A 12,500-nucleotide genomic window follows, 5' to 3' on the forward strand; every position below is an offset into this window, starting at 1 on the left:
ACAACACTTTATGAGGCGCTGTGAGTACTGTCAGCCGTTTGATTTATAAGGTAACAATTTTATGGCGGACAATGCGTAACTTTGACACTTATAAACATTTTTAACCAATCTTTTTTATTGCTATACAAGAATAATTTCCCCCCTTTATTACCTACATCTTTTATGGCCAAGACTTTTGGTACTAAACTCTTGCAAATATTTGTTACTACTTAATGTTTTTCCTCACTTTTTTCTCCTGTAACTCCAAGCAAGCTATTTTTTACAGTGCAAGGACCGTAAAAAGACAAAACTAATCTGTTAGTTCCATATCTTTCTCTCTTATACTTCCAAACAAACAACTTCTACAGTGCTGTTTTTTTTTTCCTTATTTTCCTCGCCTGTATATCCAAACATTCTTTTTTTTTTTTTTAAGTACAATGACCATTAAAAAACAAGATTTATCTGTTATTTCCATATAATTTTCTCCTATTTCTCCAAGCAAACAATTTTTACAGTGCTAGGACCATTAAAAGAAAATAAAAAGTTACTTTCTTATTGTTTTCTCATGTATCTTCAAAACAAACCTTTTTTTTTATAGTGCTAGGACAGTAAAGATACGAAATTAACAAACTATTCATACTTCCCTCTCTTGAATCCCAAGCAATCTATCTTTATAGTGCTAGGGCATGTGAGAAAAAGAAAATGAAGCCCACATTCTTATTTTCCTCTCCTGTCTTTAGTTCTAATACGGTCAAGGAGGAACGACCACAGTAGTAAAAAAAAAAAAAAATAGTTAAAGGATTAACCTCTCTTTCTCCCCTTCAGGGCCTCACGCCGACGGACAAACAAGGCAACCTGGGAATGACGCAGCTGGGTGAGGGTGTGAACAGTGGCCAGGCCTTCGGGGTGGAGCTCCTCATTACCTTCATCCTCGTGCTGACGGTGTTCGGGGTGTGTGACGAGCGACGCAACGATGTCAAAGGGACAGGACCTCTCGCCATCGGTCTCTCCGTCACCGCCAGCCATCTCGGGGCAGTAAGTGTCAATCTATTGCTCTTCTTTTCCTTTTGTTTTCTTTTTTCTCTCCTTTCTTTCTCTTGTCTGGTTAGCTGGAGGTGGAGGTCTGTCTCTCTCTTTCTCTCTTACTTTTTTTTTCTTTTTTTATGAGCATGTTTGTTGTTATTTGTTTTGTCTTTCTTTTTATTGGTTAATTAAGTGACATTCCGTGGAACATTCTAACTTTCTTTTTTCTTTTTTTTCTATTTTATGGATAAATGACTATCTTTCTGCTTTCTTTCTCTGGTCAAGAGTCTTCTGTCACTCTGGAACAATCTATCTTGCATCTCTTTTCTTTTCTCTGTTTTCCAGATAAGTGATTCTGAAACTCTACTTTTTTTTCTTTTATTATGCGTTACTTTGTCCCTCTTTCTTTTTCTTTCTTGTATTACTTTGTTTTCCTCTCTCTTTTATCTTCTAAGTAAGTACTGTTCTATTTTCACATATTTTCTCCCTCTTTTCTGTTTTATAGTTAAGTGACGCTAGAACTCCATTTCTTCTTTTTCTTTTCCTTTTTCTGTTTCTGTTTTTTGTTATCTAGTTATATGTCACTCTGTTTGCCAATCATATTTTCTCCGATGTTACTATGCCATTATTTGCATCTAACGCATTCTTTAGATGAAAACGCTAATGTTATTTTTACATTATCCGTATAAAATGTCAACAAAACACTTAAGTATTTGGCCAAGGACAGCTCCAGCACTAGCGGCATCGTTCTTTGGTCCCCTTGCCTCTTAAACCAAAGCAAGCATTATACCCTCTTGAGAGTTCACTAGGTCAGATGAAGGGGCCGGACTGGGAGGCGGTGACGCACGGCTGTGATAAAAGCAAAGACGAGGATCAAAGGGAAGGGGGAAGGGAAGACTTGAGATGAAGTTCTTGAGCTTGAGTAATTCAGTACTTATCTTGAGTTCTTATGATTTGCAGTACTAGAAGTTTTTAGATTTTCAAGAACGTGAAGGTTAAGGAAAGGGTCAAAGGCAAGGCGAAGAGGAAGGGTAGACTTGGGATGCAGTTCTTGTTCTTTATTAACCGTTTCAGTGTAATATCTCGTGTTTATGTGAAAGGCTGCACAGGAAATTATTGGGGCTTTCAAGGGTGTGGTGGAGGAGAAAGACAAGGATTGAAGTTTTATAAACGGCATGGCAGGAGCTCTTGTTCGTAAAGGTTTCTGCGCCTAATCTGGAGTTCATTTTCTTATATTCTTATGTTGTTTCTTTTTCCACAGCTTCCCTACACCGGAGCTGCCATGAACCCCGCTCGCTCCTTCGGCCCTGCAGTCATCACTGGCATCTGGGCCAACCACTGGGTGAGTGTCTGTCTCCACACTATTTTGAACCGCCTTGCTCTCTCACCATGACTATTTTCAAAGGCCACAAAGATAATTAACCGAATTCTCAAGATTGTTTCCCCTGTTAATAATGTATCGATTTTATTGATTTGTCACTAAAACCGTAAAAAAAAAAAAAAAAAGAAGCATTCTTAAAGACTCGTTTCACATCATCTTGAGCCTGCTCAGAAATAGTAAAGGTGTGGGGCGAAAGTATTCCAGACTAGCGGTTCAAAAATTTAGTACACTCCTACATACTTTTAACTCTGTCCACACTCCACTGCCCTAAGCAACCTGCATCTACCCACACTAATCTTCATCCTGGCCTTGTAACGTACCTCTCATTCCTTCACTCTTGCCTCATTCCTGCAATCTTACCCTTGCAATCCCATCCCTATGCAAACACTGCCTTTTTTTTTCTCTCTCTCTCTCTCTCTCTCTCTCTCTCTCTCTCCTTTATAATGTTGTTTCTTTTTTTTCTAATTATCTTTTTTTCAATGTCCAATTTTCTTCATCATAAGAAACTAGCAAAGGGCCAAAAGATCTGTTGCGGTTTGTTTTCCCGTTATATTTTCATGTGCTCCTCCTCCTCTTCCTCCTCCTCCTCCTCCTCCTCCTTCAGTACACAACATCGCCACACTTCATTACCACTTCTGCTCCTCTCCTCACAACTCATTATTTTTTTCACCATCTCTCTCTCTCTCTCTCTCTCTCTCTCTCTCTCTCTCTCTCTCTCTCTCTCTCTCTCTCTCTCTTTCATGACTCCTGTTGTGGCGTCCGAACATAAGTCATTCAGTAAGTCCAGTCTGCATTCCCTCCCTCCCTCCTTCCCTTCCTTCCTTCTTCCCTTCCTCCCTTCCTTCCTTCTTCCCTTCCTTGTCTGTATCCCGTGCTTCCTTCAACACCGGCCATTACATTTTCTCCGTCTCACTAACGCAGACAATTATAAACATTGCACGCCTTCATATAATTCTGATTTCATGATGTGGAGTAAATTTTGTTACCGTAAATCAAGTAAAAATTATTGTACATTAGTTGAGGTTAATTTAAGACGGTTTGTGTATTTTTGGTTATATATTAAGCTCGTATACGCTGATTTAGTTAGTAGGCTTGTATGGCTTATATGGAATGTTTTTTTATTTTTTTATTTTTAGTTGCAGAGAAATTGAAATTGTTATCATCATTAAGTCTACGAACTATGTAATTAATCAGCAGTCTCTCTCTCTCTCTCTCTCTCTCTCTCTCTCTCTCTCTCTCTCTCTCTGTTGATGCTGACACTGCCTTGCTTGTGCCTGTGTTGTGTCTCCCGTCTTGCTGTTTCATGGCCTCTTGGGTATTGCTTCCTTTGTTTTGTTTTCTCTCTCTCTCTCTCTCTCTCTCTCTCTCTCTCTCTCTCTCTCTCTCTCTCTCTCTCCCGATTAGCGGAATGAAAGAGAGGGACATGCATAATCTATGGATTTTCTTCAGTATATTGCATAAAGATATATGTATGTATCTGTCTTTTCATATTATCTTCTTATCTAACTGCTATTGTCCACCAGAAAAAAAAAATCGTGCAATAAACACAATCTACCTTTTCTAATGAACATCTATCTCTATTTATCCATTCACCTACGTATCCACCTACCTAACCCGTGAGTCACAAGGACAAAAGAATCGGAGAAAAGAGAAGCTGAGAGAAACCATCAATCCTACACGTGGCAGTCTCTATAGTATTTGCTAAAATGTACACCTACCTACTGTACTTCCACCTATATCCACTAACAACCACTCCCCATCCACAGGTGTACTGGGCTGGTCCCATCTCTGGCGGCATCCTCGCGGCACTCCTCTACACCTACGTCTTCCGAGCACCCAAGGCGGCCAGCTACGACCTCGAGATGGATAACTACGGCAAGAGGAACACCCAACCCTGAGGTACTGACGCGGCTGCCACCAGGGCATTGGAATTTTGGGGTCATTTCGGAGTGGGATAGTGACTGGTTCTGGTTTTTGTTTTGTATGGATTGTGGTAATGAATGGATGCCTTCTGATTCGTGTTTTGGAGAGGTATAGTATAGTGGATGGTTCTAGGTCTTTGGGCGGGTGTAACAATGAATAAAGACTGACTGATTTAAGTAATTCCCTAACTGTTGATATTTTTTTCTTTTAGTGAAACATTAAAGAAAATTCAAGACAAAAATATTACAACAATCACTCAGTTTATGTCTCACTATCCTCCTTCAAGACCTTAACAATATTCAACAGCCTCTAAAAGAAGTTACTTTTTTTTTTTTTTTTGTAAGTCCATATCTATAAGCCTATTGATAATCTAGGAACACATCTGCATCTATAGAGGGAGAAAACACGCATGAAAACACGAATGACCATCTTTTTAGCCTTTGACAAACCCCACGCAAATATGAATGACCATCAAACATGAATGACCATCAAACACGAATAACTATCCAACACAAATGACCATCTCTTTAGCCTTTGACAATCCCCACGCGAAAATCTAGTTAAAAATATGCGTCTTCTTACAGGTGTTGGCTGCGGGGGGCAAGTGACGGCGTGATGGCGGCCTTCATGGGCGTCTTCGTGTCTCGCGTTCACGCCCACACACCCTCACAGAAGAGGAGGAATAACCACTACAGAATGCTGACAGGTATATTGAAACACGAGGCAAGCACCACGTCACCAGCCCACACTGTATCTTCCGTCACCATCACCACCACCACCACCATCACAGGAAACACTATAGCAGATCTTTCGTGGCGTTTTTTTTTTTCTTTTTTTCTTTCAATCTATCTCCACCTACGTATATGTCAGTTTATATCTGTTAGGTCCATATTCTCCTTTTTCCCAGCATCTTATCTCGATTAGTCTTAAGAAGTTCTAAAATTGAAAGTCAAAATGGTTTTCAAGGGTGTTTTCATCATGTCATTCATCTGTCTATGGTTTTCAAGGGTGTTTTCATCATTTCATTCATCTGTCTATCTATCTATGCATCAGGTCAGTATTCTTGCCAATTTCAGCGTCTTATCTAAAACAACAGTCACGTTAGTATAAACCGCAAAGGAGTTTTCGTAATTCTAGTGGTAGTTCAATACGTTAATGGATTCTACACTACTGATGTGAAAACACGCTTGAGAACCACCAGGCGAATCATCTCCGTTGCCTTTGAAAACAATCCTGATGAGAAAAAGTTTAGATGACTCACTGTTTTGCTGCCTTTTCTTAACATTTATACCACTGTCAGAACTATTTGGAAGAGAGAACTCACAGGTCGTTAAAGAAAAAGAAAACGAAAGAAAACGAAAAGAAACGTACATTCATGAAAAAATGTCATTCATCATATACTCACTCATTCAGAGAGAGAGAGAGAGAGAGAGAGAGAGAGAGAGAGAGAGAGAGAGAGAGAGAGAGAGAGAGATAAACCATCATGATATTTTCCAATCCATGCGAGTTTCCTTTCTTTCTTTTTTCTTCTTTCATTCGTTTTTTTTTTTTCGGGGGGGAGGGGAGCGGACTCCATTTGATGTAACGCGAAGCAAATATTTTTCTTCGTCTCCCGGTGAGTGAATGGCAAAATGAAGCTAGCTCGGCACACAGGAAGGAAACGTGTGGAGGTCGGGCGTGACAAGATTAATTTGCCTTCGAATGTTTTCACAAGTCATGCATTTTAGATTCAAATTTTTCTTCGGCATAATAATCCAACATGCTGTCAAATTTTAAGTGTAGGTTTTATTCTCATCCCTATTATTATTATTATTATTATTATTATTATTATTATTATTATTACTATCATTATTATTATTACTATCATTATTATTATTACTATTATCATTACTATTATTGTTACCATTGCTATTTATGCTATTAATTCACGTATTATTCACTATTTAAACTTCACTTATATAATCTTTACATTCTGAAACTTTGGTAGGTGTGGCAATTATTACTATCATCATTATTTTTCGGAACTGCAATTGTCATTTCCTTATTTCATTATGTATTAAAAATTCTCTTCCACGCCTTTCTAAACACTCATAATAAAATTGTTGGTCCAAAGTCTACGATAACTACTGATCTCACCCAAGGAAAAGTGATCGCACGAGTCAATCAATTTTCGTGCTTCAGATGCAGATCTTCCTGTCTTTTTTTGGTACAGCAATGATGTAGAAATGATGTCACAAATTTCAATAACTTTCATTCAACGTGACACTATAATCGTTTCCTTTAAATTTCACTCATCATCGTTTCGAAGTCCTTTTCATCACTTCTTGTCAGTCTTTTTTACTTTCTATAAAACTCCAATATTGATTCAAACAACTCACGATCACATTTCCTTGGCCGAGTCATGATATCAATATTACTGTACCTATCTATTCTTATCCAGCGTTAAGTTTACCAAGGCACGACCTGTACCTATTATTATCACTACTATTACATGTGCTATCCTATGCATTACCGCTTTGTACTGTAAACTTTATGACTGTTTATGACAATACTACATTTACCTTATCATTAAGTAACTATGCATGATTCTATTGACGAAAATAAAAGCATATACACCTAAATGTCTAAATGTTTTTATCATTCCTGCGTTAAGTGCTGTTATGTTCTTTGAAAGCTTGACAATCACCTGTAACGCTGAATGAATTAGCAAAGACAAAGAAGAACCGTTTATGTGTAGATAAGAACATGAGAAAATAAGGGAAGCTGCAAGAGGCCACCAGGTCTATACGTGTTGGTTCTTAGATTTTTTTCATGTAAGAGGGGATAACTGGCAAAGGGTAACAAAAAGTGTAATCAAATAAAAAAAAAAGGCCCATTGAGGTGCCATTCCCCCAAAGAATGGGATAAATGTCTCGATACCTCCATCTTAAATGAGTTTGGATCATAGGTACGTGAAAATGCAGAGAGACAAGGAGTTTCATGCAGAGTTTACTAGAGAAAGGTATGAATGATTGAGAGTAAACGGTTAACTCTTGCGTTAGAGGTGGACAGAATAGGGGTGAGAGAAAGAAGAAAGTCTTGTGCAGCCATGCCTTGGGAGAAAGGGAGACATGCCGTTAGCAAGATCAGAAGAGGAGTTGGCATGAAATTCTCCTTTGATCATTTTCTGTCGAACTTTTTGTACAAAAAGACATCACTGTTCTTGGCTGCACACACAAGTGTAGCGACTTCTGACTCATTGCCATGCACATTCAAGTAATTTCTACGTCACTACGACAGTCTACTAGTTTCCTGGTTTTATAAGGAGGTTGTCCGTAGATTAGACAGAGGGGGAAACGTTCATCGTATTAGTTAGGAATACAAAATGTTACACGAGCACGACCTCTGATCACGAAAATATGTTTCTCTTAATTGTACTGCAATACTTAACTACTCACTATAATAAACTTTTCATAATTCCTTGCCCTATAGCTTTCCTCCGCTGGTCATGTATCTCTCTCCTGTATTTTTTTTTTTTTTTTTATCATTACTTGCACTGTCCATTACATTTTTCCTGTCATTTAGTTCAACAAATCTCATTCCATTTACTCATAGAATTCTTTATTTATCCTACTGTCTTCCTCCCTAACAATCTGTATGTCTAGCCCTGCAATATTTTGATAATTATTTAAACTCTCAGTTCTATTGCAACTTTTCCTATTCCCGCGTTATGAAACATTACCATAATAAACTTCTATCCAGTTACTTACACAACTCTTTCTCCTGCATACCTTCTCTCTGGTAATATTTATTTCCTGCATTATTCTGATGATTTATTGGCTTACCTTCACTGCGACTCTTGTTTTCCTGCATGTGACATTTAAAGCAATAAACCTATACATGCGCTTGAAGATCTCCTGCCTCACACCCTTACTTTGTGCCTCCCTGACTATCAAGGCTATCTATCCATTCCTTGCTGCGCGGCTAGGATTAAAATCACGCTTCTTAGTCATACCTGAGTGTTGTTTTGACGCCGTAACAATTAATGATGGACATTGTTAAGCATATGAACTGGATGGTGTTAAAACAAAAGACATAGAATTAACGGTGTTATACAGAATTATAGAATGGAATGTGTTAAGACGGGCATTGTTAAGAAGAATATGGAATCAGTAATCACTCATGCGCACAATATTCATCGTTATCTCCACTTTAAATTGACAAACAGACTAACATATATAAATCATAAAGAACCCGTAACCAAAGAAAGAGTACAAAAACAATATTTACCCTTTTCGTGAAGTTTTCTTGATACGTGAGATGGAGAGGAATATAAGACTTCTTCAGGCTCTGGAAGGATGGTGGTGGTGGTGGTGATGTTTGGCCAGTCCTAAGTTCCTAACACCTTGAAGGAGGCTGGTCGTGGTATGGACGAGGCTCTGTTTGGAGGGAGCTGTTTAGCCAGCCCTTCCCCCTTCATCATGCCACGCTTCAGCCCTCGAACACCTTCCATCACACTAAGGTTACAACACAAACACCGTAGGGAACACATTTACTTCCTTTGCCGTCCCTTTGGCAAAGTATCAAGCGAAATTCAGTATTGCACTAAATGTGTCTCTTGATTAATTCGATGCTTCCTTAACCTCTTGACTCATTATGGGTTCTCGAGTAAGAAAATAGATTTCTTTCTCTGTTGGGATTAACACTTACCTACTAAACACAACATTACTTAATACTCTTATGCACTGCGTAGGAGTGTGGTGACTAAAATCAATCACTCAGCTGTTATGTCTGTATAGAGTCTTTGTTCTGTTATAGTCTGACATTTCTACACTCAATGTAATGTTAATTGATGCCCCTTTTCTCCATTATAAACAGCGTGCACGACTGAGGCGACTCAATGAATCAATCACACAGCTGCTTGTTTTAAAGGTCCATCCCAGACCACCACTGCAGCCTTCACACACACAATGTGCCCAACGTTATTCCCATCAGCGCAAATAGTAATCGACTCCGTAATGCATGTTTTGTTAATCTCTATTCGTATGAAGCCTCGAAGCGACATAAAACGCAACTAGACATAGTTTGCCTTATGAATTTAACCAAATCGTATAGTAGGTAGGCGTCGTTTTGCTATCATATCTACATCTATGAAATTGTTTAATATGAAATGAGGTAAGATATTTATGCAGTAGGAATGACTGTGACACAGTGATCGGAAAAAGTGTCCAGATTCGAACCCTCCCAAAACGAGCTCAGTGGATGGGGCTTCGTGATGGCTTCAACACACACACACACACACACACACACGGTACGATGTAGTCTGTAGCTACAGAGATCTTCAGAGGTGACGAAAACTTGTGTTGCTAGCTGTGAACATGAGGGATGTTAGTCAATGGTCAAATAAAACTACTGAAACAAAAGAAAAAAAAAAAAATAAAAAGAGCTCGTCGGGGATCCTCTGTTGTTCAGTATCTGGATTCAAATTTTGATGAAACAAACCGTAACATACAAAGATCAAGAATATCAGAAAACTGATATACATATATATATATATATATATATATATATATATATATATATATATATATATATATATATATATATATATATATATATATATATATACTCATGGGCATCCACAAAAAAAGGTGCAAGGGTGTGGGTAGGGCATGGGCCGCATGGACGTCCGCCTGCCAGATCACAAAAATCTCCGACGACTCCACTTCCTATTCTAACAAAAGTACTAGTACTAATAAAGAAACCTGAGTAGTAGAATAATTACGGTAATGAACAGTTGATAAATGTGCATGGTATTTTATTCATAACATATAACATAACATAACATAAATAACAGGATAACAAAGGGCCACCAGGGCCCATCTAGGTTATCCTGTATCAGTCGCACAGCGACCTCGTCATCAGTACTTAAAGATACACTTACAAGTACACAATACATTATATACTAATTCTAAATATTTGGCCCATTAACAGGGCTAAGTCCTGCAGCGAAATCCTCTACAATTTGTGGTCCCCATACATGGGGATCATGTCTTGTTTAACTATAGTAAATTTCTTATAAAAACTATCATGCAGCGCTATACATAATTATAAATCTAATAAATTTAAGTGCTTATCTAATCTGTTTTTAAACATTGTCAAACTAGTGCTATTTACAACTGTCTCTGGCAATGCATTCCAGAAGTCTACCACCCTATGACTAAAGAAATATTTTCTTATATCTAACCTGCAGCCTTGCTTTCTAATCTTCCTGCCATGATTTCTAGTCCTACTTCCTCCTCTAAGGTAAAGAAAGATCTCACATCTATGTAGTTTGTATCTGAGAACATTTTAAATAACTCTATCATATCCCCTCTTATACATCTCCTCTCAAATGAAAACATGTTTAATTCCTTTAATCTATCTCTATACTCCAGGCGCTTTAATGCTGGTATCATCCTAGTTGCTCTTCTCTGAACTGCTTCTAACATGTTGATATCCTGCCTATAGTGGGGTGACCAGGCCTGTATGCAATACTCTAAATGGGGCCTAACATAGGAATTATATAAGCTACGCACCACTTCCTTACTTTTATAACTAACATTTCTATTTATAAAACCCAGGATCCTATTTGCCCTATTTCTTGCTTCTAAACATTGCTTTGAAAATTTCATAGTCCTGTCTATCACTACTCCTAAATCCTTTCCTTCCTCTACTGCCTCTAGCCAACATCCCTCCATCTCATAGTTAAAGTTTGTGTTGTCTTTACCTAAATGCATAACCTGACACTTTTTAGAATTAAACTCCATCTGCCACCTGTCTGCCCATGCTATCAGCCTGTCCAGGTCTCGTTGTATTCTGTAATTGTCCTTTTCACCCTGTACTGCACATGCTATCTTAGTATCATCTGCAAACTTTGATACTTTGCTACTAATTCCTATATCTAAATCATTAATGTACACCAAGAAAAGAAGAGCTCCTAGCACTGATCCTTGGGGTACCCCACTAACCACTTCCTTCATTTTGCATTTTCTTCTCATCAACCCCCCCTCCTCTGACTGACTGTTTTCAGCCTCTTTCTCACTGCCGTAATGTTACACCTCTTGCTATCTTCTACTGCTATTTTCTTGCTACTGCTAACTGCTCTACTGACCTTGCTAACTGTATGCCTCCCCTCCTCTTGCGGCCTCGTTGAACAAGGCTTTCTTCTTCCTCTCACCCCTATTCTGTCCACCTCCCTAATGCTCCACTCCACTCCACTCCACGGCGACCCTTTTCTCTGGTAAACTCTGGAACTTCTTTCGTGCTTCTGTATTTCCATCGCCCTGCAAGACATTTGTTCCTATCTTTTGGCTCACTCTATTGATCTCTAAGGGAACTGGCAATTAAGTGGACTTTTTTGTTGTTGTCCTTTGCTAGTTTCCTCTCTTACATAAAAAAAAATATAATTCTTATTAATTTTGCATTTTCCTTGCATTTTTTTTTTCCTCTTGGTGGCACCAATGGGGGGTTACCAGGGTATTTTTACACTGTTCTGCCTTGTCAGATGCTTCCTTCAAAATGGTAGAGAAGGCAAAGGTGTCTTTGGTAGAAGCGACTTCATGTGGCGGAAGGAAAGATGCACTAGTTCACCACCACCATTTATTTCCATGCTAATATACATAATCAGTCACTTTTTGTTATGCTTTTCCAAATATTTCAAAATACTGAGGTCCTTCCTTCTTGCGTGGGAAAGGGATAGAGGAAACGTGTGCATATATCGTGAACCCATTAATAGAATAATAAAACTCTATGTTATAAATAAGATTGGGACCAGGACCCACCATGATGGACCCCCTGAGCCTCCCATAAGGGCCTCATATCTATCATTCCTGCACTGCATTCTTTAAGGCATCTTTACATTTGACCCTCACTGAACTTCCATTGAGAGTAAACAAAGTGAGAGTACATCATAGTACAGTGAAAGGTTTAATGAAAGTAAAAATTATGAAGTTAAACATTTAAGCAGTTTAATTTAAGACTAGGTCATTATAATGTACACTAATGTATGTATGTAAGTAACTTTATAATGTTGATGATCTTAAATTTATGAAGGGAGGGAGAGTGGAGCCAGAAATACGCTAGCTGGCAAGCTGTGGAATGTAAACAAAGGGCGCATCATTGTACCGCATACAAAATTTATGTACCACATCTCCACAAGGCTTTCCATTTTATC

At 38.4% G+C, this 12,500-nt stretch overlaps 1 protein-coding gene across 2 annotated transcripts in view; it reads left to right on the forward strand.

The window, feature by feature from the left end:
* The window catches only part of LOC123515109 (aquaporin AQPAe.a-like), a 32,175-nt gene extending 25,248 nt beyond the window's left edge, over nucleotides 1-6,927 (forward strand). For both annotated transcript variants that reach the window (XM_045273548.1, XM_045273547.1), the window contains exons 3-6: nucleotides 805-1,014; nucleotides 2,264-2,344; nucleotides 4,150-4,282; nucleotides 4,891-6,927. In XM_045273548.1, the coding sequence (XP_045129483.1) occupies nucleotides 805-1,014; nucleotides 2,264-2,344; nucleotides 4,150-4,281 (423 nt within the window). In that variant the 3' untranslated portion in view covers nucleotide 4,282; nucleotides 4,891-6,927. The remainder of the gene's footprint in view (nucleotides 1-804; nucleotides 1,015-2,263; nucleotides 2,345-4,149; nucleotides 4,283-4,890) is intronic.
* Nucleotides 6,928-12,500: the final 5,573 nt, after the last annotated feature.

Source organism: Portunus trituberculatus, chromosome 38 (assembly GCF_017591435.1).
Source record: "Portunus trituberculatus isolate SZX2019 chromosome 38, ASM1759143v1, whole genome shotgun sequence".
Lineage (NCBI taxonomy): Eukaryota > Metazoa > Arthropoda > Malacostraca > Decapoda > Portunidae > Portunus > Portunus trituberculatus.